Source organism: Nothobranchius furzeri, chromosome 11 (assembly GCF_043380555.1).
Source record: "Nothobranchius furzeri strain GRZ-AD chromosome 11, NfurGRZ-RIMD1, whole genome shotgun sequence".
In the NCBI taxonomy this organism is placed as follows: Eukaryota; Metazoa; Chordata; class Actinopteri; order Cyprinodontiformes; family Nothobranchiidae; genus Nothobranchius; species Nothobranchius furzeri.
In genome coordinates, this window is record NC_091751.1 from 48,142,330 (window position 1) to 48,168,863 (window position 26,534).

The following is a 26,534-nucleotide window of genomic DNA, read 5'->3' on the forward strand; positions in this document are numbered from 1 at the left end:
TAGTGGAGAATAAACAGTGATAATCCACATTTAAGCAGCTTAATGTGAGGTGCTATACTCCTGGTGATTAATGTGTCTAGAAGGGCTCATCTCTGCATATTGGGTCTCGTTCATCAAAGCATAAAATAGCACATTTACGGGGAAGGGATTTTTGCACGTTTTTCTGAAATAGAGTGGAAGTGAAAAGAGCCTCTGGGCTGGCTGTGAGAAAAACAATTTTTGATTTGCTGAAAAGGCTTTGTTCATGGCTCATGGACATATTTTCTGTCTGCCAGTGGCCTGAGCTGCTAAATTTGGTTCTTGTTTACACTTTGCATAGCCATCAGAATTGTTGACCATGAGTCTAATCTAATATAATATATATATATATATATATATATTATAATATATATATTATAATATCCCTCAGCAGCAATGACTTCATGGGATTTTTTACAAGTAAAATTAATTCTATTAGAAACAAAATCTTTAGCATCCTCCCTAATGCGATTTCTTCTTCCTCAGTAAGTGAGGCAGCTTCAGAGGTGACTGTAGAACCTCATCTGTGCTTGAACCGTTTTGATCCAGTTGAGCTTTCAGAGTTATCAAAAATATTAGCTTCATCTAAACCTTCAACTTGCATTTTGGATCCAATCCCAACCAAATTATTTAAAGATGCATTTCCTTTGGTTACTGTCCCTATTCCAGATACAATCAATCTATCCTTAGTAAATGGGTATGTACCACAAGATTTTAAGGTTGCTGTAATCAAACCTTCACTTAAGAAGCCTTCTCTGGATCCAGATGACCCAATGAATTATAGACCAATATCTAACCTTCCATTTTTATCCAAAGTCCTGGAGAAAATAGTGGCCATCCAAGTATGTGAGCATTTAAACACTAATGCTCTGTTTGAGGAATTTCAGTCTGGTTTTAGAGAGTATCACAGCACTGAAACTGCATTAGTGAGAGTTACAAATGATATTCTCCTGGCCTCAGATGAGAATCTTGTGTCTGTTCTAGTCTTGTTAGATCTCAGTGCTGCCTTTGACACAGTTGATCACAATGTTCTTTTAGAAAGACTTTAATATGTTGTAGGGATCAAAGGAACAGCGTTAGGCTGGTTTAAATCCTACATGTCTGACAGATTTCATTTTGTAAACGTACATGAAAAATCGTCTTCATACTCCAGGGTTACTTGCGGAGTACCACAGGGTTCAGTGCTTGGACCAATTCTTTTTACTATATATATATGCTCCCAATTGGTAAAATCATTAGACAGCATGGGATAAACTTCCACTGTTATGCTGACGATACTCAGCTATATTTATCCATTAACCCTGATTAAACTAATCGGTTGGGTACATTACAGGCTTGTCTTGAGGACATAAAAAATTGGATGACTCTAAACTTTTTGCTTTTAAATCAACACAAGACGGAAGTTCTCATCTTTGGATCAGAAATCCAGAAAAGGAAATTGCTTAGCCAATCACCTGACCTTAATGGCATTACATTAATCTCCGCGAACAAAGCAAGGAACCTTGGTGTTATCTTTGACCAGGACATGTCAATCAAATCCCAGGTTTCACAAGTTTGTAGGATTTCCTTTTTCCACCTTCGGAATATTGCTAAGATTAGAAGCATACTTTCCAGGAGTGATGCTGAAAAACTAGTTCATGCATTTACAGGTGCTGGCCAGTAAATTAGAATATCATCAAAAGGTTGAAAATATTTCAGTAATTCCATTCAAAACGTGAAACTTGTACATTATATTCATGCAATGCACACAGACCAATGTATTTCCAATGTTCATTACATTTAAATTTGATATTCATAAGTGACAACTAATGAAAACTCCAAATTTGGTATCACAAAAAATTAGAATATTCTGAAAAGGCTGAATATAGAAGACACCTGCTGCCACTCTAATCAGCTGATTTACTCAAAACACCTGCAAAGGCCTTTAAAAGGTCCCTCAGTCTTGTTTTGAAGGCACCACAATCATGGGGAAGACTTCTGACTTAACAGCTGTCCAAAAGACAATCATTGACACCTTGCACAAGGAGGGCAAGACACAAAAGGTGATTGCTAAAGAAGCTGGCTGTTCGCAGAGCTCTGTGTCCAAGCACATTAACAGACAGGCGAAGGGACGGAAAAAATGTGGTAGAAAAAAGTGTACAAGCTCTAGGAAAAACCGCACCCTGCAGAGAATTGTGACGACAAACCCATTCAAAAATGTGGGGGAGATCCACAAAGAGTGGACTGCAGCTGGAGTCATCGCTTAAAGAACCACCACGAGGAGACTCATGAAAGACATGGGATTCAGGTGTCGCATTCCGTGTGTCAAGCCACTCTTGAACATGAAACAGCGCAAGAAGCGTCTCGCCTGGGCCAAGGACAAAAAGGACTGGACTGATGCTGAGTGGTCCAAAGTTATGTTTTCTGATGAAAGCAAGTTCTGCATTTCCTTTGGAAATCAAGGACCCAGAGTCTGGAGGAAGAGCGGAGAAGCACAGAATCCACGTTGCATGAGGTCCAGTGTAAAGTTTCCACCGTCAGTGATGGTGTGGGGTGCCATGTCATCTGCCGGTGTTGGCCCACTCTGTTTCCTGAGGTCCAGGGTCAATGCAGCCGTCTACCAGGAAGTTTTAGAGCACTTCATGCTTCCTGCTGCTGACCAACTTTATGGGGATGCAGACTTCACCTTTCAACAGGACTTGGCACCTGCACACAGTGCCAAAACCACCAGCACCTGGTTCAAGGACCATGGTATCCCTGTCCTTGATTGGCCAGCAAACTCGCCTGACCTTAACCCCATAGAAAATCTATGGGGTATTGTGAAGCGGAGGATGCAATACGCTAGACCCAACAATGCAGAGGAGCTGAAGACGACTATCAGAGCAACCTGGGCTCTCATAACACCTGAGCAGTGCCACAGACTGATCGAGTCCATGCCACGCCGCATTACTGCAGTTATTGAGGCAAAAGGAGCCCCGACTAAGTATTGAGTGCTATACATGCACATTCTTTTCATGTTCATTCTTTTCAGTTGGCCAACATTAGAGAAACAAACATTTTTTCATTGGCCTTTAGAATATTCTAATTTTCTGAGATACCAGATTTGATGTTTTCATTGGTTGTCACCTATAAATATCAAAATTAAACGTAATAAACATCGGAAATACATTGGTCTGTGTGCATTGCATGAATATAATGTACAAGTTTCACGTTTTGAATGGAATTACTGAAATATTTTCAACCTTTTGATGATATTCTAATTTACTGGCCAGCACCTGTATTACATCAAGACTGGATTACTGTAATTCATTACTCTCAGGAAGTCCACAGAATGTAGTTAAAAGTCTTCAGCTTGTCCAAAATGCTGCAGCTAGAGTTCTGATGAGAATTAAAAAGAGAGATCATATCTTCCCTACATTGGCTACCTGTTAAATTCAGAATAGATTTTAAGATCCTTCTTCTCACATATAAAGCTCTTAATAATCAAGGTCCATCATACATTAGGAATCTGATTGTTCCATACGTTCCTAACCGAGCACTTCGCTCTCAGACTGCAGGTCTACTGGTGGTTCCAAGAATATCTCAAATTAGGATGGGAGGCAGATCTTTTAGTTATCAGGCTCCTCTACTGTGGAACCAGCTCCCAGCCTTAGTCCGTGAGGCAAACACTTTGTCTACTTTTAAGAATAGGCTTAAAACATTTTTATTTGATAGGGCCTATGGTTAAAATCTGATGTTAGCCTAAATCTGGACAAGTAGGGGAGTACAGGGAGGTGGAGTGTACAGTCGGTAAAGACGGCTCTCCCTTGCCCTGCCTCCAACATGCCTACATCTAAATAGGATAGATTATCCAGTTATCTCTGCAGTTATGCTGCTATAGGCTTAGACTGCTGGAGGAGACACTGACCACTTCTCACACTCTACTGCTTTCTTCTACAGTCTGCTCTTTAACTGTACTATTTTGTGCAATTTCAGCTGTTAACTTTATTTTCTCTGTAAGTGTTTTTCTCCCCAGAAGAAGCGGCGATGACGTTCTGCTGGGCTGTGGTTGCCTCGTGGAGGGGGCCATCGACTAGCACACTGCTGCTAACCACTTAAACATTCTCTCTCTCCTGATAATAACTTTTTGGTTTCCTTGACTTTTGGTGTGCTAATACTAGTTTATCCGTTTAATTAGAGATCCACTAGGATAAATACAATAAAGTTTATCTTTCACCAAATAGAATATTTACTAAGACATCACAATATAACTATAGACACATTACTTTGTGTGTGTGTGTGTGTGTGTGTGTGTGTGTGTGTGTGTGTGTGTGTGTGTGTGTGTGTGTGTGTGTGTCTGCTCTGTCTTCTCGATCCCCAGTGAGTCGTGGAGGATGGCTGCTTATACTGAGCCAGGATTCTCTGGAGGTTTCTTCCTGTTAAAAGGGAGTTTTCCTCTCCACTGTCGCTTTATGCTTGCTTGGTATGAGGATTGCTGTAAAGTCACTGACACTAGTCAGTGACCTGATGCAATTTGCTGGGTTCCTTATATAGGAAACATTATTTCTGATTGGCTTAAAGAACTGTGAATTGGAATGTTAATTATGTGAAGTGCCTTGAGACGACTCTTGTCGTGATTTGGCGCTATATAAATAAACTTGAATTGAATTGAATATTGGAAGCATTTTGTGGAGTGCTAGGACGGTAAACTGCAGACACTATTCAGTGCTTCTACTAGTTTATAAATCACTCAATGGCATGGGGCCAAAATACATGTCGGACCTCCTTACAGCATATGAGCCTGACCCCGGCTTTCCACAGGAGCCGTCAGCAGCACGTTACTGCAGCAGCACGTCATAGCTGCTGATAGGAACAGCTGTGGTCAACAGAACCTTTTCCACCGGAGCCGTCAGCAGCCGTCAGCAGCGCGAGTCGGCCGCGTCTCAGGAGCAGCATGTCGCGGCCTTTACGCGCCGGTTCTATTTTCTACGCGCGACGCCTCTGAAACGGGTCAAGTTCGACATTTTTGGGGAAGGAAAGACAGGAAATCGGACACGGAAAAGGAGCGAAGCTCCCGAGATTTTCAGAATAAAGAAACATACTGCCTTCCGGTTGCTTTCCTTTTAAAAAAAGTTACTAACTGTGCGTCCCCGTGAGAAGATATCACCTAGCTAGCGGTCTCCTTTGTTTTTCAGGTCCGTATTGGCGATTATAAAACGGACAGAACATAAAACACAAACATTTTGGAGCCATGTTGTAGTTTTCTCCTGCTTGTTGTTGTGTTTACTGACGAAGTCACTCGTGTGACTTCGTGCTCGGTCGGTGACAGCTGCTCCCCTGCTGCTTCGCGTCTCGTGGGAAGGGCCAAGCAGCAGCTTACACGAGCAAAACGTGCTGCTGCAGTAACGTGCTGCTGACGGCTCCCGTGGAAACCCGGGGTGAGTGTCCAAGGGTTACACACCCAGCAGGGCTCTGAGATCCTTAGGAAACAGTCAGCTGGTAGAACCCCAGATTAGAATCAAACAAGTTGCAGCTGCTTTAACTGCACACAGACGGAACCAGCTTCCTCATGACCTCAAACATGCCCCAACTCTAGTAACTTTTAAATCAAAATAGAATATGCAAAACACATTCATCAGTTTTTGAACAAATGTTTCTTATGCTGCACCTTCTGCACTGTAACCGCTTGACCTTTAACTTTGCCTTTTGATCTTATTCTTTCATCTAATTTTATTCGTATATTTTAAATTTGTTTTTAAAATCTGACGTTTAATGTTGTCACATTGATTTTAATGTTTTATGTACTTGCTGAACATCATCTGAGCTTTTCTCCCCTCACAGAACAACTTACAAGGCATTCATTCCTACTAGAGACCACTAAAAATATGAGTGAAGTGGACCTTTAAAATTCTGTTGCAAGTTGATTTTTAAAAAGGCTCCTCTCTGCAGAACAGTCTAAAAAATATTTAGTAGCTAGTAAAATTAAAACCCATCCAGGAACGATTTGTAATGTTAATAGAATTGAGGCAGAACAAGGCAGGAAACAAGATAATCAGACCAAAAAAAACACAAAGAAATGTGTCATAATATTAAAAAAGTAACGGAGGGTTTCTAGCGATGATAAAAAACTTACAATGACGTTCTGCAGAAGTTAAACTACTTTTCAAATCGTGAAATCACCATAAAAGCAGATAAAGTGTTATGTAAATGAGAATTAATTGCTTCGAGGTTTGTGATCAGTCTAATTCGCAATATCAAAGGAGCAGAAGGACGTTTGCAGACCCCTCAAGCTAACACAGCAAATAAAACAGATTTGTCTCTCCATTCCCAAGGCTTGGGATGTCAACACAATTTTTGCCAAATACTGGACCTAAAGAGCTACTCTGGCACTGAGACAGTCTCTAATGACACACTTTAACACCTCTAAGGTGTATCGAAGGGAGTATTTTGCCTTCGGCTTGCAGTTTCTCACGAGGGCTTGCTTGGTGAGCAAACAGCAGGAGAGCTGGACTAACAGCAGGCAGTTTCCAGGTGTGAATGTATGAACCTATGAAAAAAAAATAAAGGGCTAAAGATATCATTTAACTAGCGTGGGTGAAAGGTTGTAGAATATCCTCAGCTCCACTTTCCTGTCTTGGATGACAGAAATTTTGTGGACGTGATGTGCCTCGTGTTTTGAACAATCATGAAGAAACAGATCAAATTATGATATTTGAGATGTTTAAAAAAAGATTAATCATGAATCAGAGAGAAATGTGAGCGGGGGAGCAGTGAAACAAAAGCAGCAGGATCGATGCAAAAGTAAAGATGTGGATCTACAGTTTGGACAGTGATGCAGTACCTCTGAGGGTTGGGCTCGTTGTGTTTGTCTCTCTCATGCTTAATCATTCTGTAGCGGCCGATGCGAACGTCTGGCCTGGACACCTTCATCCCATTGAGAGTGATCCTGCAACACAAACAGTAGCAGAGTCAGGAGGGGAAGGGAAACGCCAAGGCTGAATGAGAAAACGGACAAATGGAGACGCAAAAGGGTACAAAAGAAGAGAAGAGAAATTTATTACTAATAGTAATAAATGCAAACCTAATCTATTTAGTCCAAACTGATGGAAACCTGAGGGGGGGGGGGGGGGGGGGTGTAAAAAACTGCAATATATATACATATATTTAGTATTATATGTTCGTTTTGCTTGATTGTGTGTCTACATGCAAACTGAAATATGTACTCATAGTTTCACAAACTGTCACTCATTATTCAGAACGTTTTCTCCAACAGACTCACTGATGTCACTCCTGGGGCGCTGGAAAAAGCTCCCCTGAGCTCCAGCTAGCCAGCCACTCATGTTTAGTTGCTAGGGAGAACTGGAGAATTTTTGGCCAATCAGCATCTCTATACATTTCATCTTAGGGGAGCTGGGCAACAGCGCCCCTGCTACAGAAAACAGCTAGCTAGCGTCTCTCTCTCTCTCTCTCATTCACAGAAACACTCACTGCTGGTTTATCTGGATAGAGACAAAACCACACCTGTAGATGTTGCAGTAAAATGAGTTTATTTTTCCATGAGGATATCTACTACACGAGCTGCATGGTGGCGCAGTTGTTAGCACTGTTGCCTCGCAGCAAGAAGGTTGCAGGTTCGAAACTCGGCTGCTACTTTTCTGTGTGGAGTTTCATGTTCTTCCCGTGCATGCGTGGGTTTCCTCTGGGTACTCCGGTTTCCCCCCACTGATCACAACATGCTCTATAGGTTAACAATTGTACGTCGCTTTGGATAAATAAACACAAACATACTTCAACCTACTGGTGGAACTGAGTATTGCACTTTGGTGTGCATTTGCTCTGAGCGGATGACTAAGACCCATAGGCTGTTGGAGACCGAAAACTCAAGCTGGAAAACAAACTAGTGTAAAAAATAAAATGTGAATGAGGACAAAACTGGACATTATGGTTGGTATGTGTGGTAGAAAACATCTCCATCCAGCTGTGTGAATTACTTGCTTTTAAGACAATTGTGGGGTGGCACTGGCTCCGAAGGTAGAACTAGTCATCCAATGAGCAGAGGGTTGGCAGTTTGATTCCAGCTTCCTAATATTTACTCTGTTGTTATGCATCATTGGGCACAACTTTACTCACCTTCCCTAGGTGTGGATGTTGTTAATTTGTTTGAGTGATCTTAGGGTCACACGAACATGTTAAATCCATGCGCGCCCCTTTTTTGTTATAATCTCCATTTTGTACTTCTGGACAAAAGTCAGATGAGACGGTCAGGATTCTGCTTGTTGTAAAGTGTCTGCATCAGCATTGGCATCAAACATATATGATGCAAAGATAAACATGAAAAGAAGACCTGATGTCATCTAACTGTTCCATTCTGGGAGCTGTGGATCTGCCACGCAACAGCTGGGAAAAAAAACAAGCCACCTGGATTTACTGTCTGAACAAATTTAAACAAAAACAGCACTGCAAGTTTGAGGCAGAGAATTTGAGGCAGAGAAGTTTCAACTCAAGGGCAAATCTGGAGAGAGATTTATATCTAATGCAACAACAAATGGAGTGTAGACAACAAAAATGACAGATCTGTTCCAGCGTAAGGCCCGGCTTAAACCCTGAGCGTGAGAGAGACATTGATATTCATATCTCCAGTGAATGAAGCTTATATGTGGAGTGAATGAACAATTCTCACTTACTGTAGCTCTCTGGTTCCTGCAATCTCTGTGTCTTAAAAAGCATTCATGCCTGATATTGCCCCTCAGCACCAGCTCACCTACTCTACACTCCAAAATTAGACATCTTATAGCTCTCTTCTTCTTTTCTCCACTATTTAGCCTTTGAGTAGGTTTTTATTTTTATTTTTATTCATGCCTTTTTGTTTTCAAATCTGTACATTCCTCTTGCTTACGTATGTCTGTGAAAACCAACTATTTGGAAGAGGCAAGGATTTATATTTTCTAGGCATGGTGCAAAAGCGTCTAAAACTACATTTGAGACAGATTCTCTTTTCTTGGTTGAGGAAAAATGAGTTTATTTGCTCCGAGGAAACCTTTCTGGGAACACAGTCATATCTCACTGTTATGTAGCTGTGCAAGTGAATTACTACTTTGTCATTTTTTCTCACAATATCAAGAAATAGTTTCCTTTCCGTGATTAATGTGTAGCCATCTTGTATATTATTACTTTAAGAGAGAAATATTGTTTTAAATGAAATTCACATTTCACCCACTGGCGAGTAGCGGTGAAAGAAAGAAGTTTGCAATGAACAATTTAAATGGTTACAAACCCTGAAACGGTGAAAAATTTACCTACTAAGCTCTAAGTAATGCATATGTCCAAATTTGATAATCCTAAAGGAACAGGGGCATTTTAAAGGTGTGGTTTACTCGTTTATTTAATACATTTGACGCGTAAATCAAGGCCTTATGAGTCATTCTAAAAGATGTTATGATGCCCCTGCTCTGAGATGCAGAAGTTTGCTGGTGCAGAGGTAGGCTGAAAATAGCAGGATTACTCATTATTATGAATTATATGCACACACACGTTACTTCTGATTGGCTAACAGAACATGTTCAGCCATGTTACAAAGTCACTATCACCAACACACTCTCCGCTCTCTCTCCTCGCCACACACACACACACACACACACACACACAAACACACACACACACACACACACACACACACACACACACACACACACACACACACACACACACACACACACACACACACACACACACACACACACACAAGCATTTCTGTGGGCGGGTGCAAGCCATGGGCGAGGCTGCACACACACACACAAGCATTTCTGTGGGCGGGTGCAAGCCATGGGCGAGGCTGTGAATGCAAATTCACAATGTGACATTGATATGTGAGGGTTTCTAATCTCACCGTCTTTTCTATAAGAGGCTAATGCAGGAGATAGGCGTAGGAGACTATTTTCATGTTCAGCTTGCATTAAAAACTCAGAAATAATAATTAAAAAATGGTTTGTCAGTGAACCACATCTTTAAGCTTAGAAACTTTTCTGAAATCTCCAAAGTCAATGAGTGTGTTTCCTTCATCTTGTTCTTTCCATTAATTATTTCTACCCAGGAACATTTCTTTTCAGCATTTCTCCTACTGTGTTTTTTCTCTTCATTTCTTTCACCTGGCGTCTCCTCCCCTCTCACCCCAAACCCTATAAACATGCTTGTTTATTTACATACCAGCTAAATATAAACAAACCAGAATGCAGCTGATTAACTACTAAAAAATGTGCTAATTCAAATTTTAAACCAGCAAAATAGAAATTAAATGAAAAAATGAATCAAATATATTCCTTGTTGCTCAAGAAATTTTGCTGAGCTGGCAGAGATTCGTGGAGAACTGCCTTTGTCAGTGCAAATGTGTGTGCATGCATTTGCATAGTTGTCACCATTTATTATGTTTGAAAGTACTGTATTTGACAGTGACAAATGCAGCAACTAATTTCCCCCTTTTCTTTGCAGTGAACTTAGTTAACTTTATGCACAGTTCTACATCTCAGTTGCCCTGTAGGCTTGGAAATCCCTTCTTATATTCACATTTTTATATACTACAGTTTTATCTTTACTATAAGCTACATGTCAAACAGATCAACAATTTGGTGTGTTTAAACACAAAGGCAGCATTAGCTGTCTGTCTTAAATGGAACACGAAAAAAGACCCTCTAGGCTAGTAGAAGCTAACCGTTGGCATTAGCAACTCCACCACAAGGGAGAATTTCTTTAGAGTTGTGTTATTTGAGGAGATAAACATCAACATTGCAAGTCAGTGGTAGAGTTGCATTGCTGTTAGCCAATCCAATGCGAGATGTCCAAATATCAGGAAATAAGACTCTAAAACCTGCCGCCTGAACCTCAACTCTGATCTGACTCTCTTAATTCCTGAAACAGGCACATTGGAACTTTGTTTCCCCAGAGTATGACTTACAAGGCATTAATTCCTACTAGAGACCACTGCAAATGTATTGTTTAAATGAGTGAACCACACCTTTAATTTTTCTTGGTCAATGAAATGCAAACTTTTGCTTTAGAAAAGACAGGCAAAAACACCAGTTTGACTTGAATTTTAAAACTCTGACAGGAAACAATAGTTACAATTTTAAAGACACAATGTGTAGTTTTTACCATTTATTTCTGGAAATGGCCGTCAAAATGTTGTTGAAAATAAATTAAATGCTGCCCAGTTGTTGAAAATATTATCGGCTTTGTAACATAAAACCATAAAAATCAGGTATAAAATACACGGGAACGGGTCTAAGGGGTGTTTCTCAATGCCAAGGAACCTCGCCTTGATGTCTTGGCCCCGCCTCGGTTGCCTAGGAGATATTTCATCAGGAACCACCAAGACGTGTTCCAATGTTCGTGTTCTACCGAGGCGTTTGTTCTCCGTTTGTTAGCCGTTTAGCTAGCTGAGTAAGGATACACGGGAGGTGTCTTGTAGCCTAGCCTTGGTCAAAAATTACCCAGAATACACCGCTGTATTTTCAATAGCCGGCAGCTACCTCAGGGGCAAATTTCAAGTTTAAAAGTAAGTCAACTAATTTAAAATGTTTTTTTCAGATCCAAAGAATTTAGCTATGGTTGGTTGGATTCTAGTAGTTGCAGCTTCGGTGGCTAGCGGGTAGTAACTCACTTCTATATTTAATTTAACAAATATATACACAATTTAAAAGGTAAAAGGCTCATTATATTTTTATGTTGAAACTTATACATATAAAATATAATGTTATCTCCCGTGTCACACAATGTTACGTGACTGCCGCGGAAACCATGGTCACGTGATGCAAGTCAGTTCCATTTAACTGTTTTCTTTGAATAAGGAAGGGCAGTGTCTTCATAAGAAAGGCGCCTGACCTCGCAAGACATTGCCTCGCAAGGTCAGGCGCCTAAACACTGAGAAACACCCCACGTCTCTGGGCGATGCCATATTAGATGCTATGTTTCCTTTTACGGGAGCCCGTGAGGACAAAATGTATTTACTGATTTGTAACAAATGGTTACAAAACTTTTGCCATTCATAAATGTTGTTGTTTTACACATTTAACTCTTCACTTGTTGCTAGTGATGAAAGAGAATCTGATGTGCATTAGGGATGAGCCGGATACTCGTTTCAGACGAGTATCTGGTACGGATAAAGCATTTTTGACGAATACGAGCATGAGACGAGTAAACCTCGGAAATATCTGTAATCGTGCTGAAGGAAAATCCTCATTGGGTAACTGACTGTCTTCACGCTCTGTGATTGGCCAGTCACATTGAGCGCCCGCCCCTCCCTACACACAAAACTCTCTAGCCAGCCAGGAGCTCAGTCTGTCCGGTTCATCCGCGCACACGCACAGACAGTAACGGATCTCACTGTGATTGCTTCACTGTTGCTCACGTTTCTTCAGTTTTCCCTAGGTTTTCTTCAGCTCGCCCCTTTTTCAGTTGAATATTTAAAGTTACTTTTTTCGTAACTTACTGTACATGGTGCGTTTGACAAGACAGAGCTGACGTGCTGCATTAACTCACTACCTCCGCTCCGGTCGGGTTTTTTTAAATTTTTTTAACTCCATCTCTCTCCCTCTCACCCTCTCTATGTCTCTCAGAGACACACACCTTAATCAACATTGTTTTGTTTAACTTTGTGTGGGCAAAATGCCAAGAACGTTAAGAAAAAAATAAGTTTAATCAAATTAAAATTATATATATATATATATTTATAAAGTTCTGTCTGGTTCTAGCATTTCATATTTCCTACTGCACGAGTTCAGATGTATTAATCCATGCACTTAAATATTAGTGTTCTGATTTTATTGAAAAACTTGTTCTGTAAAAGTTTCTTTAATATTGTGATCAAAAATATTTAATCTCAATTCTGAGGCTGCTCTGTAAATAGTTTTCAAATAAACAATACACATATCAACTTCTGATCATTCCATATCAATTTCAGACTTAAAATAATATATTGATATAAACCACACCCACATCCGGTTAAACCACGCCCACTTCCGGATTATGCCACGCCCATTCCGAGTACAGATACAGATACGGATAATTTAGTTGGTTGAACAGATACAGATACAGATAGTGGTGTACTCTCTCATCCCTAATGTGCATGTTATTTTGCTGAAGTTTGCACTTCCCAGGGCATTTTGACCCAAATGGGCATCCATTGGTAAGGCATTACTCCAACACAAAAATACTGCTTGCTTGCAACGATTTAGGTATCTACTACGCCTATCTCCAGCAAAAATAAACACAGTCACTTTAAAAGTGCATTATGTAGAAATTAAGTAAAAATTACACCCTGTGGTAAAATTTGGTTACTGCAACCACTTAAAACAACTCTGGAGCTTTTAGCCAGCCATCGTCAAATAACAATGGTCAGTGCTGCAATATTAGCTCGTTGGAGACACACAACCCCACACTCACTGATGGTAAACGGTAGTTATGTACCTCCTTCCTTTGTTTTGAAAGGAGAAATCTGACAATCCCCACAACCAGCTGGATATGAAATATGTTTCAGTATAACCTTCCTGCCAAAATGACTGAAACATTAGACTCATTCTCACTATATTCTTACATACGCACTAGGGCTGGGCGATATAGCCTACAGCAGCATTGTGGCGTCTCTAAAAAACAAATCTGAGTGTTTGAAACTGCCTGTCAAAACAAACGTGTTTACAAAGGATGCATGAGACAAAACAACCTCATTATCCCACAAGAACACCCCATCCTCAGTTGAACGTGATCAGATGGGGATTTCTGTTCGGGTGCATTTGGTTTCTGTGTTAAAGCTGGAAAAACATTCAAATATATTTGACAAACATCCACTTTGGCTGTAACCAAGCAGAAGCAACACTTTAAAGATTTGGGTACAAGCTAATTAGCTATTTTCTTTGCAGGTATGCAGATGACAGAGTGCTGGTCTTGAATAAAAACAAAACTTCTTCTAGAAAAACAGACCCCCCCCCCCCCCCCCCACACACACACACACACACACTGGTACAGTGATAATTTCCTACTACTCTGACTGGCAGCAGACAGTGACATAGTCTAACAGCATGGGGGAAGTATTATGTAAGAAGGAAGAGGACAGCAAGGATACTGTGGAGCTGAGAGGAGGAAAGCTTCTCTCCTGAGTGATGTATATAACTCAGTCACGAAACATCCCAATGCCACCTCCACTGAAACATAACAGGTGATGTGAAAATCCCAACTAGGAGAGACATTTCAGCATTTTTGGGGGCAAATTGAGTCATAAAATGGAAAATAATTAAACAAATTGACATGACATTTCGTATTATTGGGATTGTTGTTCTTAATCACTTCCATCCCTAACAGGCGCAATTGTTAATGGGGGACTCCCCCCAGAAAACACATTTGTGAAATAATGTGGCCAAAACAAATTGTTAAAAAAAAATCCCACGTTTGTGAGGTCACAAATGGGGAAATTAGATCAAAACCTCTTCTCACAGGCAAAAGAGAGCTACTGATGGAGAAGCAGTGGCTCTACTACCAGTGTGTGAATGTGTGTGAACGGTTAAATGACTATTGTATAAAGTGCTTTGGAGCCCTCTGATTCTGGCGCTTTACAAATGTGTGTCATTTATCATAATTACAAGCCCTTCCAGGATATCAGAGCTTCTCAGCTTATAGCAGCCTGAGCAAGATACGGGTGGACGTGTTTTATGTTTTCTTAGTGTGAAGAGGCCCTAAAACGGCTCACTGTGGAAGGTACTGAAAATTTCAAGAATAGAACTGCTGAAGTCGCTTTATGTGAGACGGATTATATGAAGAAGTTTATGAACATGTTTGTGTGAACCATGGAGCTGCATGCACTAGTTTAAGGGAAACAGTAATAACATGTCCCATCGTGAACTGAACCTTCCACACAAGTGTTTCTTCACATACAAAAAAAATAATTCACCTTCCCTAAATCATGCTGCCACTTTGACTCCAAAGCAGACAAACGAACTGACTTCCTCATCTGAAAGGCTGCATGTGAGACGATGTTAAGTGCAGTCCTCTGGAGTGAATCCGTTACTTCTTAGCAATAGGAATGTTGCTGACTGTCCAGCACGTTTTTCTTTTCTAAGAGAATGTATCTTCCATCAAGAATGATTTATTAGCAAATGATGCATTTGCACCCAGCAGTGGTTTCGACAGTGGCCTGGAGACATGGACGCTCCCAGAGCGCAGTGCTTTTTGATCAGATTAATCAGAAGTTTCTACATCTCTCCTCCTTTTTCCCCACTGGTGGAGGTAATCGTGTTAGACCGATGAAGTGGAGAGCTCAAGCTAAGTATTATGTCCTGTCTCCGTTTCCATTGCTAATCAGCTGTAAATAAAATGGAAGGAGAGGGATTTACGTCCATCCATGAACATTTCTGGGGTTTCAACACTTTACACAACGACGAACTGCTTCAGGTGTTATTTTCTGTAAATGTCTTGAATGTGTGAAAAAGCAAAAGGTTGTCACGTTTTGTTTGAAAATTCTCCATTCCTCAGGGACGATGGGTCAGCTCTGAAGGCAGCCCAGTGCTGTACAGTGTTTATTTTTATATGTGCAGAAAGTGATTTTCACCGTCTTGTTGAAAAATGAATGAATGATCCAGGAACTGCATCATCTTGGAGGCAGTTCTGTTTCTTTAAAATGCAATTATACCTTTCTGCATTTATTTTTAATAAAGGTCAACGTGTTTGGGGAAGAAACAAACAATCCTTTTAGTTAGCCCTTTTAGAATCAACTTTTACAATATGAATATTTTCAACCAGTAAATCTTATTTCTGCTCTACTTATTCTGACACCTTGTATTCCTTTCATGTTTTAAAGATTTGGGCCAACACTCAAAGGCCAGGTAATCCCATACTTATAACAGAGAGTCTACGAGCTGCATTTCCGTAGATTTCTGCTCCACTGCCTCCTTCCATGTGGATTTCCTGTATCAGCAGCTGCTGACGGAGGTTATTCTGTTGGACCATACCTTAAGCTCAATGCTTCATTTCTCTCCCCCCCCCCCCCACCCCCACCCCTTTCTCTCTCCTGCTCTTTACTCCACACTCTCCTTCCTTAATATCCTCCCAAAGCATCTTTCCTCCTTTGTCTGTTTGAATCCACATTTTCCTTTGGCCCTCATTATTATTTGGCTTTTCGGTGCAATTCGACACAGAGGGAAGGAAAACGACCGTAAGCAGCTTGTTCTAAACTCAGAAGAGAAATCAGGCTTCACTGACTGAGGTCAAAGCACAGATCTCAGTTCACTGGTTACAGCAGCAAACACAAAACTGAACTGTTCCACTGAGGCTCTGAGCCCTGTCTTTTCTACACACAAACATTCTCTGGGACATATTTAATTTTTGAAGATAAAACGTAAAGGGTACTAAATAAATGTGAGTGCAGCAGCTTCATTTAATCCCCATTTTGTCCTTTACAGCCACTAAGAAGACACATTTTCGATGTCTTGGCTTCCTAATGAATATTTTTCTTATTAATTAGAGGAACGAGGCAGTTTTGGCTTGATTTTAGCACCCTCTAGTGTTCTGTCAGTAACAGCTGAAATGTCTCCTAGTCTTCCTTAGTGTCTACAGAAGTGGTTCATCACTAAATCGAACAAATCAGTTGTGTTCATGATCTAAAACATATAGAAAACTTGCTGAAACCAGACTGCAGCGCCAGGTCCCAGCAGGGCATCCCACCAGCTTGAAGTGGAATATTCTGGCCACAGGGGGCGAAAAGGGGCTGGGTGGACTTTCATTAAACCTGTAAATGGTCATTTTAGCACATACTGGCTCTAGAAAATGACTTAAAAATATGAAAAAGTTGCAAAGTTTTCCTTTAAATGTCACCTGGTAATAAGAGGCTCTGATATCTTTAGCTGTTAGTTTTGATAAAATAACTGATGGAATATGCTTTTTCATCTAGTTTTGTGTTGCAGACAGTGTTAATATCAACAATCATCATCATCATTAGGTTTTGGAGAAGTCAGGGATCAGACATCTTACTGTACACAAAGTGCCACTGCCAACCAGAAATTTGCAGAAACAGCTCCCAGAGACTATTACAAAAATAACAGCACAGTCTGTTAAAGCAGAAACAAAATCTAGTTAATCCCAAACCACCCAAAGCATCATTCATCATTACATTAACACATTTTCTGTGTTGCAGGACGACAACTTTACTTTAGATTAGATTGCTTTTGAATCTGCAAACTTCCTACAATTCAACACAGTTTCAACACAACCCCCAACGCGTCACAGATTTACAAATAAAGTTTAAATAAAGTCCAGATACAGTTAGATAAAAAATCTAAACAGTGATACTCTGGTTTTGTTCAAACCTTTTTAATCATCTTTAAAGAAGTAAATTTAATTTGACAGAAATAAATTCCTGCATCCTTTCAGTAGGGGATGAAAATATAAACACACGAAAACAAACTGTAGGCTTAGGGAATCCAGACTGAAGGAAAGAAGAAAGATGCACAAAGATTCTGAAAGAACAAAAATGTTGGAAATAGAAAAACTAAAGCCAGCATCACACAGGGCTGCAAATGCAAAAGGCACCCATGAGGCAGTTCCCATAATGCATGAAGATGTTCTCAGGGGTTCTTAAAAGGCTTGGGTCAGTCTCATCATGAGGATCTGGAATCATTATAGTTCCTGTGAGTCAGAAAGTAAAACGTAGCGCGACTTTAGAAAGAGTTGTGACCGTGGCTTAATTTGAGCCGGATCTGCTAGAGGATCCAGCAAGTCACGCGACAAACTTGTGCTATACACAGGATTCGAATTACAGGTGAGGTAAAGGGAGCTCCTGGAAGCCATCAACTTCCACACCCAGGGGGAGCCCAAAAACGATCTGGTTCTACTTATATTACATTATTTATGAGGACTCTCCAGGGATTATTTTGAGCTGAGAGGCGCAGAGCTCTGATCGTTGACGCGCTCCAGACAGATGCGTCCTGAGCACGGCCACAGTAACATTATCAAAGTGTCGCCACCTCAAAAACAAAGTTAACACATTCATGTCGGCTCATATTCTTTTATGCTTTCTGTCTTTCATTTGTGCCTGATACGTTTCGCTGCTGCATCACCTGTTTCATCCTCCGGTGACTTCACCGCACCGGTGCGGTCTGCGCGCACTCCGCTATTTTTGCAGTCAGTAGATCTTTTCTAACTGCAGTTCAAAGGTAACTCATAAGGTGAAAATATATGAAGCCAGGTAGCAGTTTTTCTTTAGGACTGAGAGGAGATGCAGGAAGATAAGACCGAGACAGGACAGAAAAATAGTCAAATAAAAACAAGTTTGTTTTTGTACCTGGTGGTTGCAACAAACAGACACCATTGAAAGTAATCAGAAGTGAGAATTTATAATCTGGGAGCCTATAATCTAAGTGTGAATCATTTGTGTCATAGATGTGTGCACTTGGGGGAAGTAAGTAACCTCCTTTCAATCTGGTAATAAATAAAAGGTGTTCCAAGTAGGAACACCAGGACTTGAACTTTAAAAAGGCAAGACATGATGGATTATATACCAACAGCAACAATATCACGCATCACTGAGCAGATGATCCTTGAAGGCATTGCTGTATTGTGTGGTTGTTGGGGGACTAAAAGTAAAGAATAAAAATAAAAACAAGCGAATGTTTATATAAACTAGGTCAGGGCCAGCTGTGTGATAGGCAACAGTTAGAAAAGTAACAAAAAATAGAAGTTTTATGATGATAAACATCTTTAGGAAATATGGACTGTGGTTTATTTTCTGTTCTGATGACCACAGAGGTCTCACAGTAAATAAAGTATTTTATACCATTTAAGCGACTGGAAATCAGCATGTGTCTTTTAAATAACTTTTTTAAATGAAAGTTTGACATTGTTCCCTTCCTGTCTGGCAAATCTGAACTGCTGAGCTCGACGTGTTCTGAGAGTGCAGTGCATAAAAATAGGCCCAAAGCATAAATTTTGCAAAGCGGCGCAAAAGTATGGGTTCCAAAACATATTGCATCATGGCCAGTGGAAGCACATCCATCAACTCTAACGGAAGCTAATAGCTGCGTGCTACGGTTTGCAGATGTTATATGATGCTAACATATTCGATGGAAAGGCAGGATCAGAGAAGCTGCCATCAATCCTGGTCATTTTGGACTCAGCAGTGAACGACTTGCAAGTAAGCTGAAGAGGGGTGCAACTACCTACTTTTGGAGGGTATGCAGAGACATAATAGCCCCCCCCCCCCCCAAAAAAAAAAACTGGCTTCATTGTTGTTAATTATATAACTTGCAGACACACAAGCAGACAAAAACACAGGAAATGCAGACAAAAAATATCTTATGCATCATCGCTTAGGCGCCCCAATGCGTCGCATACGCTGCATACCAACTTTTTGCGCCACTGCTGGAGGGCATGGCTTCAAGACACCAACACAACCACATCTACTGCAAAAAGTAGAAATGAGACTCCAAGGTTCTGAAACCAGACACCCTGTTCTCCACGGCTACACCTGGAGATCCTCTCAATGAGCACCTCAAACAGGATCAGAGACCAGGAATGAGCTTGACTTAATTCTGGTTCACACGACAAGATATTCACGTTGATCTTTGACTCGTTCATCTCCTTTTGACTATCTAAAGGAGGCTCCTGATTATCATAACAGCTCTAAAGAGAATCTTTTCAGATAATCCTACAGTGTATGGTGTGTTAAGAACATTCTTGTCTGCTCTGAAGCATGTTGGGACCATTAAGATCATAAAACGGGGTGTCGAATGTGTTGGACTGTCTTGGTTTAATTTTCAAAGAAAAACAAGTGTGCTGCTTTTTAAATGTGAAATGTCAGATAGCGAGGTTCAGTTAGACCGACAACGATCTAATAGTTGGTTTTGCACTGAGCTGTGTAATTTAAGTGTAATCTTAATCAAAATATCTATGTTTGAATATTGTTAAGAGCAATGAAAAACATGTTTTAGGTTAGCTTTTTATGCTGATTTGCTATTGTAGCTTTAAGAGTTTCTGATAACCGATAATGAGTCTCTGTGGAAGAAGTCTGTCCCACTCTTCCCAACAGATTTATTTAAAATACAGCAACATTGGAGGGTCTTCCGACATAAATCACCAATTCAAGGCTAAAAGTCAGATATTCTCTTTCAGGTTTTTTCCTGGGTCAGAGCTAAATTCATGGTTCTATCAGGTTTTCCAGGTCCTGAAGCAGCAAAGCAGTCCCAGACCATCAAACTACCACCTCCATGTTTGACTGTGGTGATGTTTTTCTTAAATGTTTTGTCAGTCCACAAAATATTTCCCATAAAGTCCTTTTGTGATCATTGGGTGAGATGGTTTTTTTTTGTTCTTTTTGGTCAGCTGAAGTTTTAACCTCGGAACTCTCTCATGGAGGGCATTTTCCCCATCTTGTAAGTATTGAACAATGGCATGTGAATTAGATTTATTTGTACATTTCTTTAGAATAGGGCATGATGTTCAGCTTTTTGATATCTTTTAGTCTACCAAACATGTTCTACTTGTAAGTAAATCTACAGGTATTCAGTAATTAGACCCGGGTGTGGCTAAAACAACTGAACTTAGCTTCCCAATTAATGTGTTACAAAATAACACAACATAATTAATGCACTTCTTTACTCACATTGGACCACGTTGGTCTGGTTACCATCTTTCCTTTAATTAAAGAAACCAAATTTAAAAAACAGAGTTTTGTATTTAATTAGGCTATCTTTGTCCGGTACTGAAACAGAATTTGAAGAATTTATAGGAAAAATTTCCAAGAAATTACAAAAAGTTTTCATCACGTTTTTTTCAGCGATCAATACAAAGTAAGTTTATAAAGTCGAACATGAAGGTTAAAAGATAGTTAAGATATGACTTGAGTTGGATTCTGTTTGGTTTAACCCCAACCACCACTCCAGCTCTATTGTCTTTCAACACTTTGTCTGAACGTTTTCGTCTACCAAAACGTTGAATTTTGGCCTGTCATCCACACGAAAATGGAGTTTTTCACACGAAAACGGATCTTTTAAAAAACTCCGGCCAAAGTGAAGATCTGCGTTTTCTCCGTTTTGGGTGTCTGCGTGTGGACAGACAAAACCGGAGTTTTAAGGTCCGCAACGTTACTTTACGCGACAAAAAAATGCTAACATCACGTCTGCGACCTGTGTTTACACTAGCCGACAGCATGGATGCCCTCAGAGCTGTGCTCGCTTTATCAATAGTCCAAGCGCTTTTTGCTTGTTTGTTTTTTTAAGCGGAATTACTGCTCCTTGCGGAAGACCACAGACGAAGGACGAGGTTAAGAACGGGGGAAGTACTGCCGCCTACAGGTCTGGCATGTCCTTAACAACGTATTTATCTGGGTATGTGTGGACAGAGTTTTTTTTTTTAAACGAGGTGGTGTGGATGCAAGTTTTTGGAGGGGCGGGTATTCGTTTAAAAAAAAACAGCTACTAGGCCTTAGTTTAAGCTTTGGGGTTGTGGGAGTTAATGTCTGGGAGTATTGTTTCTTTAAGTGAGTTATGATATCATCCCAAATCATCTGATACTTTATTGAGGTGGAAATAGCCCACTTGAAGTACAGAGACAAACTAGGGGGAAAGACAGCATCTAATAGCAGAGCTTTGGCCTTATCCAATAGAAAAACTTGGTGGTTTACCTCCATCAGTCATTGTACTACATCAATACAGATCTATACCTGCGTGATCATTCAGTGAACCCACATTGATCTTTTATCACATCTCACCAGATGTGTAACAAAACACAACAACTGTAATATTCTGTTGTTTCCTTTGCACAGCCCATTCTTAAACACCACGTTCCCCAGATGCTCTATTTTCACTTTTCCTCGAACGTTGCAACTCAGAGGAGGAAGATAAGCTCCACAGTGTGAGGTCGACAGCCAGAGACACACAGCAAATATAGACAAACATGGAGGGAAGAATACAGATTCAATAACGAAAGAGGTGACATCGTGTCTGCGCGGTGGTGTCACGCTGAGCTGAGCCGTGCATCCTTATAATGAATGTACTTCAGCCCAGTTCTCTGAATGCAAATGTGACTGAAATAAATTTCCCTCTGAAGTTGAATTTAGCTGAACCGCAGTGACTGTGTCAGCTGACTGCCTGAGCTAATCTGTGTTAACCCAGCAGAAATTAGGGGATGTGTAAAGCTCTGCAGTAAATCTTTACTGATTTTAGCTTTCATCACCGCAGCTCAAGCATCAAGACACGATGATGCTTTGTTGGGAGTGATCTCTTGTTAAGTGCTCTCATCATAATGTAAGGTATGCAATGAAGTAATTAGACTGATTTCAGACTGAAGAATCATCTGAGGAGGAGATTAATTAAACAAACTTTGCTGTAAATGCTTTCATGTGATTAAGCAGATGCAACTCATCTTTCTGTCAGCTTGTCAAACAACCACTCTTCTCTTTGATTTCAAATTTAAACACAACAGCATAATTAAAGAACTTCAGCTTCACATTAAAAGCGGACTGAGAAGCTTAATTCCTTTGCAGATCTTTCTCTTTCTATCAAAAATTGCAATAATAGAAATAAATTCCCCAAAAGAACCAAGTTGGGACATATTTTAGTAATAATCCTTCTTTTGCAGATGCACATTAAAATAAATGTATGTGTTAATCATACCTAGCCTTTAAAAGTTCATACTTTTCTACATAAATTAAAGGTGTACTAGAAATATATATATATATATATATATATATATATATTTTTTCCAATGGGAAGCCGTTCTTTGAGCCTCGATATAGCAGATGAAACTTTGTCGAGGCTCACAATGGCCCAGGAGCTCTGACAACAGACACAACACCATAATAAAGCCCTGCAAAGGAAAGACTGATTTGCCCAGCTCACTGAGCTAGGACACAAATTTTAAGCCAGCTGGGATAGAGTGGTGTTGTGGAAAAATTAGGAAAAAGACAAATGTTGCAACCCGTGGGTCTATCAAGTCTATTGTCTGAACATTCTTACTACATCCTAGAACATGAGTGATGCATCAACATTGTTCCTTGTTGTTTTACTCTTGTCTAACAAGGACATTAGCGGTAGCTCAGGATAGCATTTGCAGTAGCATGAGCTGGCATTAGCAGTTCAGGGTTAGCATCATCAACAGTTCCAGATAGTGTTAGACATAGCTTGGACTAGCATTAGTAGTAGCTCAGGCTAGCATTTACATTAGCGTGGGCTAGAATTAGCAGTGGCAAAAGCTAGTGTCATCAGCAGTTCAGGCTAGCATCAGCAGTAGCTGCTCAGGCTAGTATCTGAAGTAAAGCGTTAGCATTAGCAGTGGCTCAAGCTAGCATCAACAGCAATTCAACTCAATTAAACTTTATTGCTGTCCCAATGGGAAATGTGGTTTACAGTAGTGTACATGATAAAAATAAAAATAAAAAATCTGGATAGCATTGAAAGTAGCTTGGGCTAGTGTTAGCAGTAGCTCAGGCTAACACTTGCAGTAGCACGGCTGGTGTTGGCAGTGGCTCAAGCTAGCATCATAGAGTACGTTTACATGCAGCCAATATCCGGGTTATGATCAGGTTAAGGTCGGGATTCGGGTTTCTGAGTTGATCAGAATAACCCGTTTACAAGCATAAATAAAAAGAGTTACCTCTAACTTGCATAACCTGATTTAAATGCGGATGTTGGGGTAGCGTCAGGATGTATGGACTACGTCCAGACGCAATATGCGTCATTTCCGGTTCTTCTTGTTCTGGTATCCGTGAAAACAACAACATGTTTCCCAGTTGGGCAGAGATAGTGACCGCGTTTGTTTGTGCTTTAGTTTCCTCGTCACTCAAAGTGTGGTGCTGTGCTGCGACTCGCCATTTTGCCCCCAACTTGTTTACTTCCGATGTTCTGGCGCATACAAGACGTCTCGCTACTCAAAAGACCACGATTCTTTGCGAACAGAGCATGCGCAGAACACACGCTTTGATGGGGATATCCCGGTATGCGTTTACACGACCAGACATTCGGGTTAGAAAATGGTTACCCCAGGTGTAGTAACCGGGTTTTTAAAAACCCGGTTATGAGCATATCCGGGTTTTTGGTGGTGTTTACAAGGACCTGCGGAACCGGGTTATTGTGAATATTCGGGTTTTAAAAGGGTTACTGGCTGCATGTAAACGCACTGATAAGCAGCTCAGGCTAGTGTTAGCAGTAGCTCAGACTACTGTTAGCAGGAGCTCAGGCTAGCAATGTTCTGCGGTTAGCATTACCATGACCACCATTTCTAAATTGCAGATGATGAAGTGGGTTCGGACATGCAAATGTCAAGTGGTGTGTCTGTTCTGATATCAAAGGTTATGTTAATGAAGACTGTTTTCTTGTATTAGGTAAATGTTTAAATATGCAATTGTAACTCCCTGGTGCCACCTTAAAAACTTGCAGTTGGTAACAGGACATGAAGTCATCAGTAAATGGGAAGTAAGTCTGTGAATTAAGGAGAAGGCATGTGCAGCATGGATCCAGTGGCATCCACATACATCCTATGTCTTTGGTAGCATTGTGGGTATGTATAGACTTGTTTTATATGTTATGTGCATGTATAAATCATTTTCTTTAGAGTAAGTTAATTTTTTGTAAGTTTAATGATAAAACCGATCTTGTGCAGTTTGAGCTAGCAATCGCTAATGGAGCTAGTTAAAGGAGAACAGCAAACACATTAAAGCCATTCATTATAGCGAGACTTGTTAAAATCATAATTTGATGTTTTTAATTGAGTTAAAAAGATAAGTAATTCATATGGACATTGCATGTTGACATATTTAAAAAGAAACTGGGTTAATACATTTTCATCGTTATATATGTACATGGTGAATAAGTACAGTGATTATGCCTTGTACTGTTTGTTACAGTTTCACCTTTCCCTGTGTCAATAAACCTGTGAACCGGGAATCATGTCGTCAGAGTCTTGATGTGGGGAAGGAGTTTAGCTGACTGCCCATCCCTAGCAGAGGCAGTACATCTATGCTTTTCTCAGAACAAGCTGTTTCTTGATGACTATGTTCAACATTACTAACTTGCATATGACAGCATATGAAAGCATGTCTTGGACAGCACAGAGGGTATGCTACATTAGACACCCCTATAATCAACAACAAGTTAAATGTGGTTTTAAATTCTTGGGTCACTTTGTAATTTGTTGTAAATTGTCACTTTTAAGAGGAGAAGATACTTCCTCACTCACCTGTTGTAAATGTCATCGTCCTCCCCTCCCCAGCCCCAGTACTCGTTTGGAAAACCGTTGATTTTCAGAAACTGCTTTTTACTGAGGCCTGAAACTCCTCCAAAGTATCCTGCATAGGGCAACCTGCAGGAGAGAGATGGGGATGCAGAAAAGGTGAGAGGAGGGAATGTTTGAAAGCAGAAACAAACCAAAAGAAACAGCAAAGCTACATGCATTCTGGATGAACGTATTACAAAAAATAAACTGTGTAAACAAGCAGGACCTTGGAAAAACGTGCAGCAGTGTTTGTTTAAACAACTTGAAAAATGGGAATATATTCTGGACCCCTGCTGGGTGTGAGGATGATTTTTTTGTGGGAGATTTCAGCATTTAAACAGCAACAAAAAAGACAAACAATTGCTACATCACTGTTCAGTGAGCAGGGTGTCTGCAGGTTTAATGGAGCCAAATTTAAGACTTTTTAAGACCTTTTTTAAGACCACTTTGACCAAATTTAAGCTTTTTTAAAATTTAATTTAAACTATAATTTCCAGCTATTGCCTGGAAACGGTGCTAACCACGTCGCAAACGTGGGATTAGCCATTCAGTTACCATTAAACTTGCACTTCCCCATGGCGCAAGCTCCCACCAGCTTAACCAGCTAATGTGCTCATCTAAAAATAGCCCCCTTTCACAAGCAACTGAACGTGTACGGTTCCGCTTACGCCATTATCGTACACAAAAAAAGCAGAACACAAACTAGAAATTCACGAAAATTTTATAGAAATAAAAGAATCTTGTTTATTGGGTCTTTGGTAATTTAAGACCTTTGGAAACTGGATTTAAGGATTATTTGTCATTTTTAAGGATTTTCAAGGCCTTAAATTTGGAAAAGCAAATTTACCGTAAATCCTCTAATACAGGCCCGGGCCTCTATTTGACTCAAGCTCATCAAGCTCCAGGCCTTTATTGGAAGGAGGGCCAGTATTAGAGGCAGGCCTCTATTTCCATTTGAGCAAAATGAACTAATGTTCATTGGAGTTTTTGACAATTAAAATTGCGCCCACATTTTCAAAGTTAAACACATTTCTTTTAACAACGGTAGTTTCTGCTTCAGCCATCTCCCCCCTCCCCCTGCTTTAGCCCTCTCCCCCCTCCCCCTGCGCAGCGGCCGCAAACTCACTGATGCGCCTGCAGCCTCTCGGAGTTCCTGCTGCTCTAAACATTAAAATAATTATTTCATTTTCTGTTCCTCACTTCTGATGACCTTCAATGGTGTCTGTTTGTTGCAACAGCAGGTACAAAAACTAACTTGTTTTTATTTTGACTATTTTTCTGTCCTGCCTGTTTATTATCTTCCTGCATCTCCTCTCAAT

General features: G+C 40.4%; 1 protein-coding gene across 1 annotated transcript in view; it reads right to left on the minus strand.

Annotated features, from left to right (window-relative positions):
* b4galt2 (UDP-Gal:betaGlcNAc beta 1,4- galactosyltransferase, polypeptide 2) overlaps positions 1-26,534 on the minus strand; it is a 256,599-nt gene that overhangs the window by 14,135 nt on the left and 215,930 nt on the right. Inside the window, exons 6-7 of the mRNA XM_015956622.3 lie at positions 25,180-25,302; positions 6,818-6,922 (exon numbers count right to left, since the gene is read on the minus strand). Coding sequence (XP_015812108.1) covers positions 6,818-6,922; positions 25,180-25,302 — 228 coding nt within the window. The remainder of the gene's footprint in view (positions 1-6,817; positions 6,923-25,179; positions 25,303-26,534) is intronic.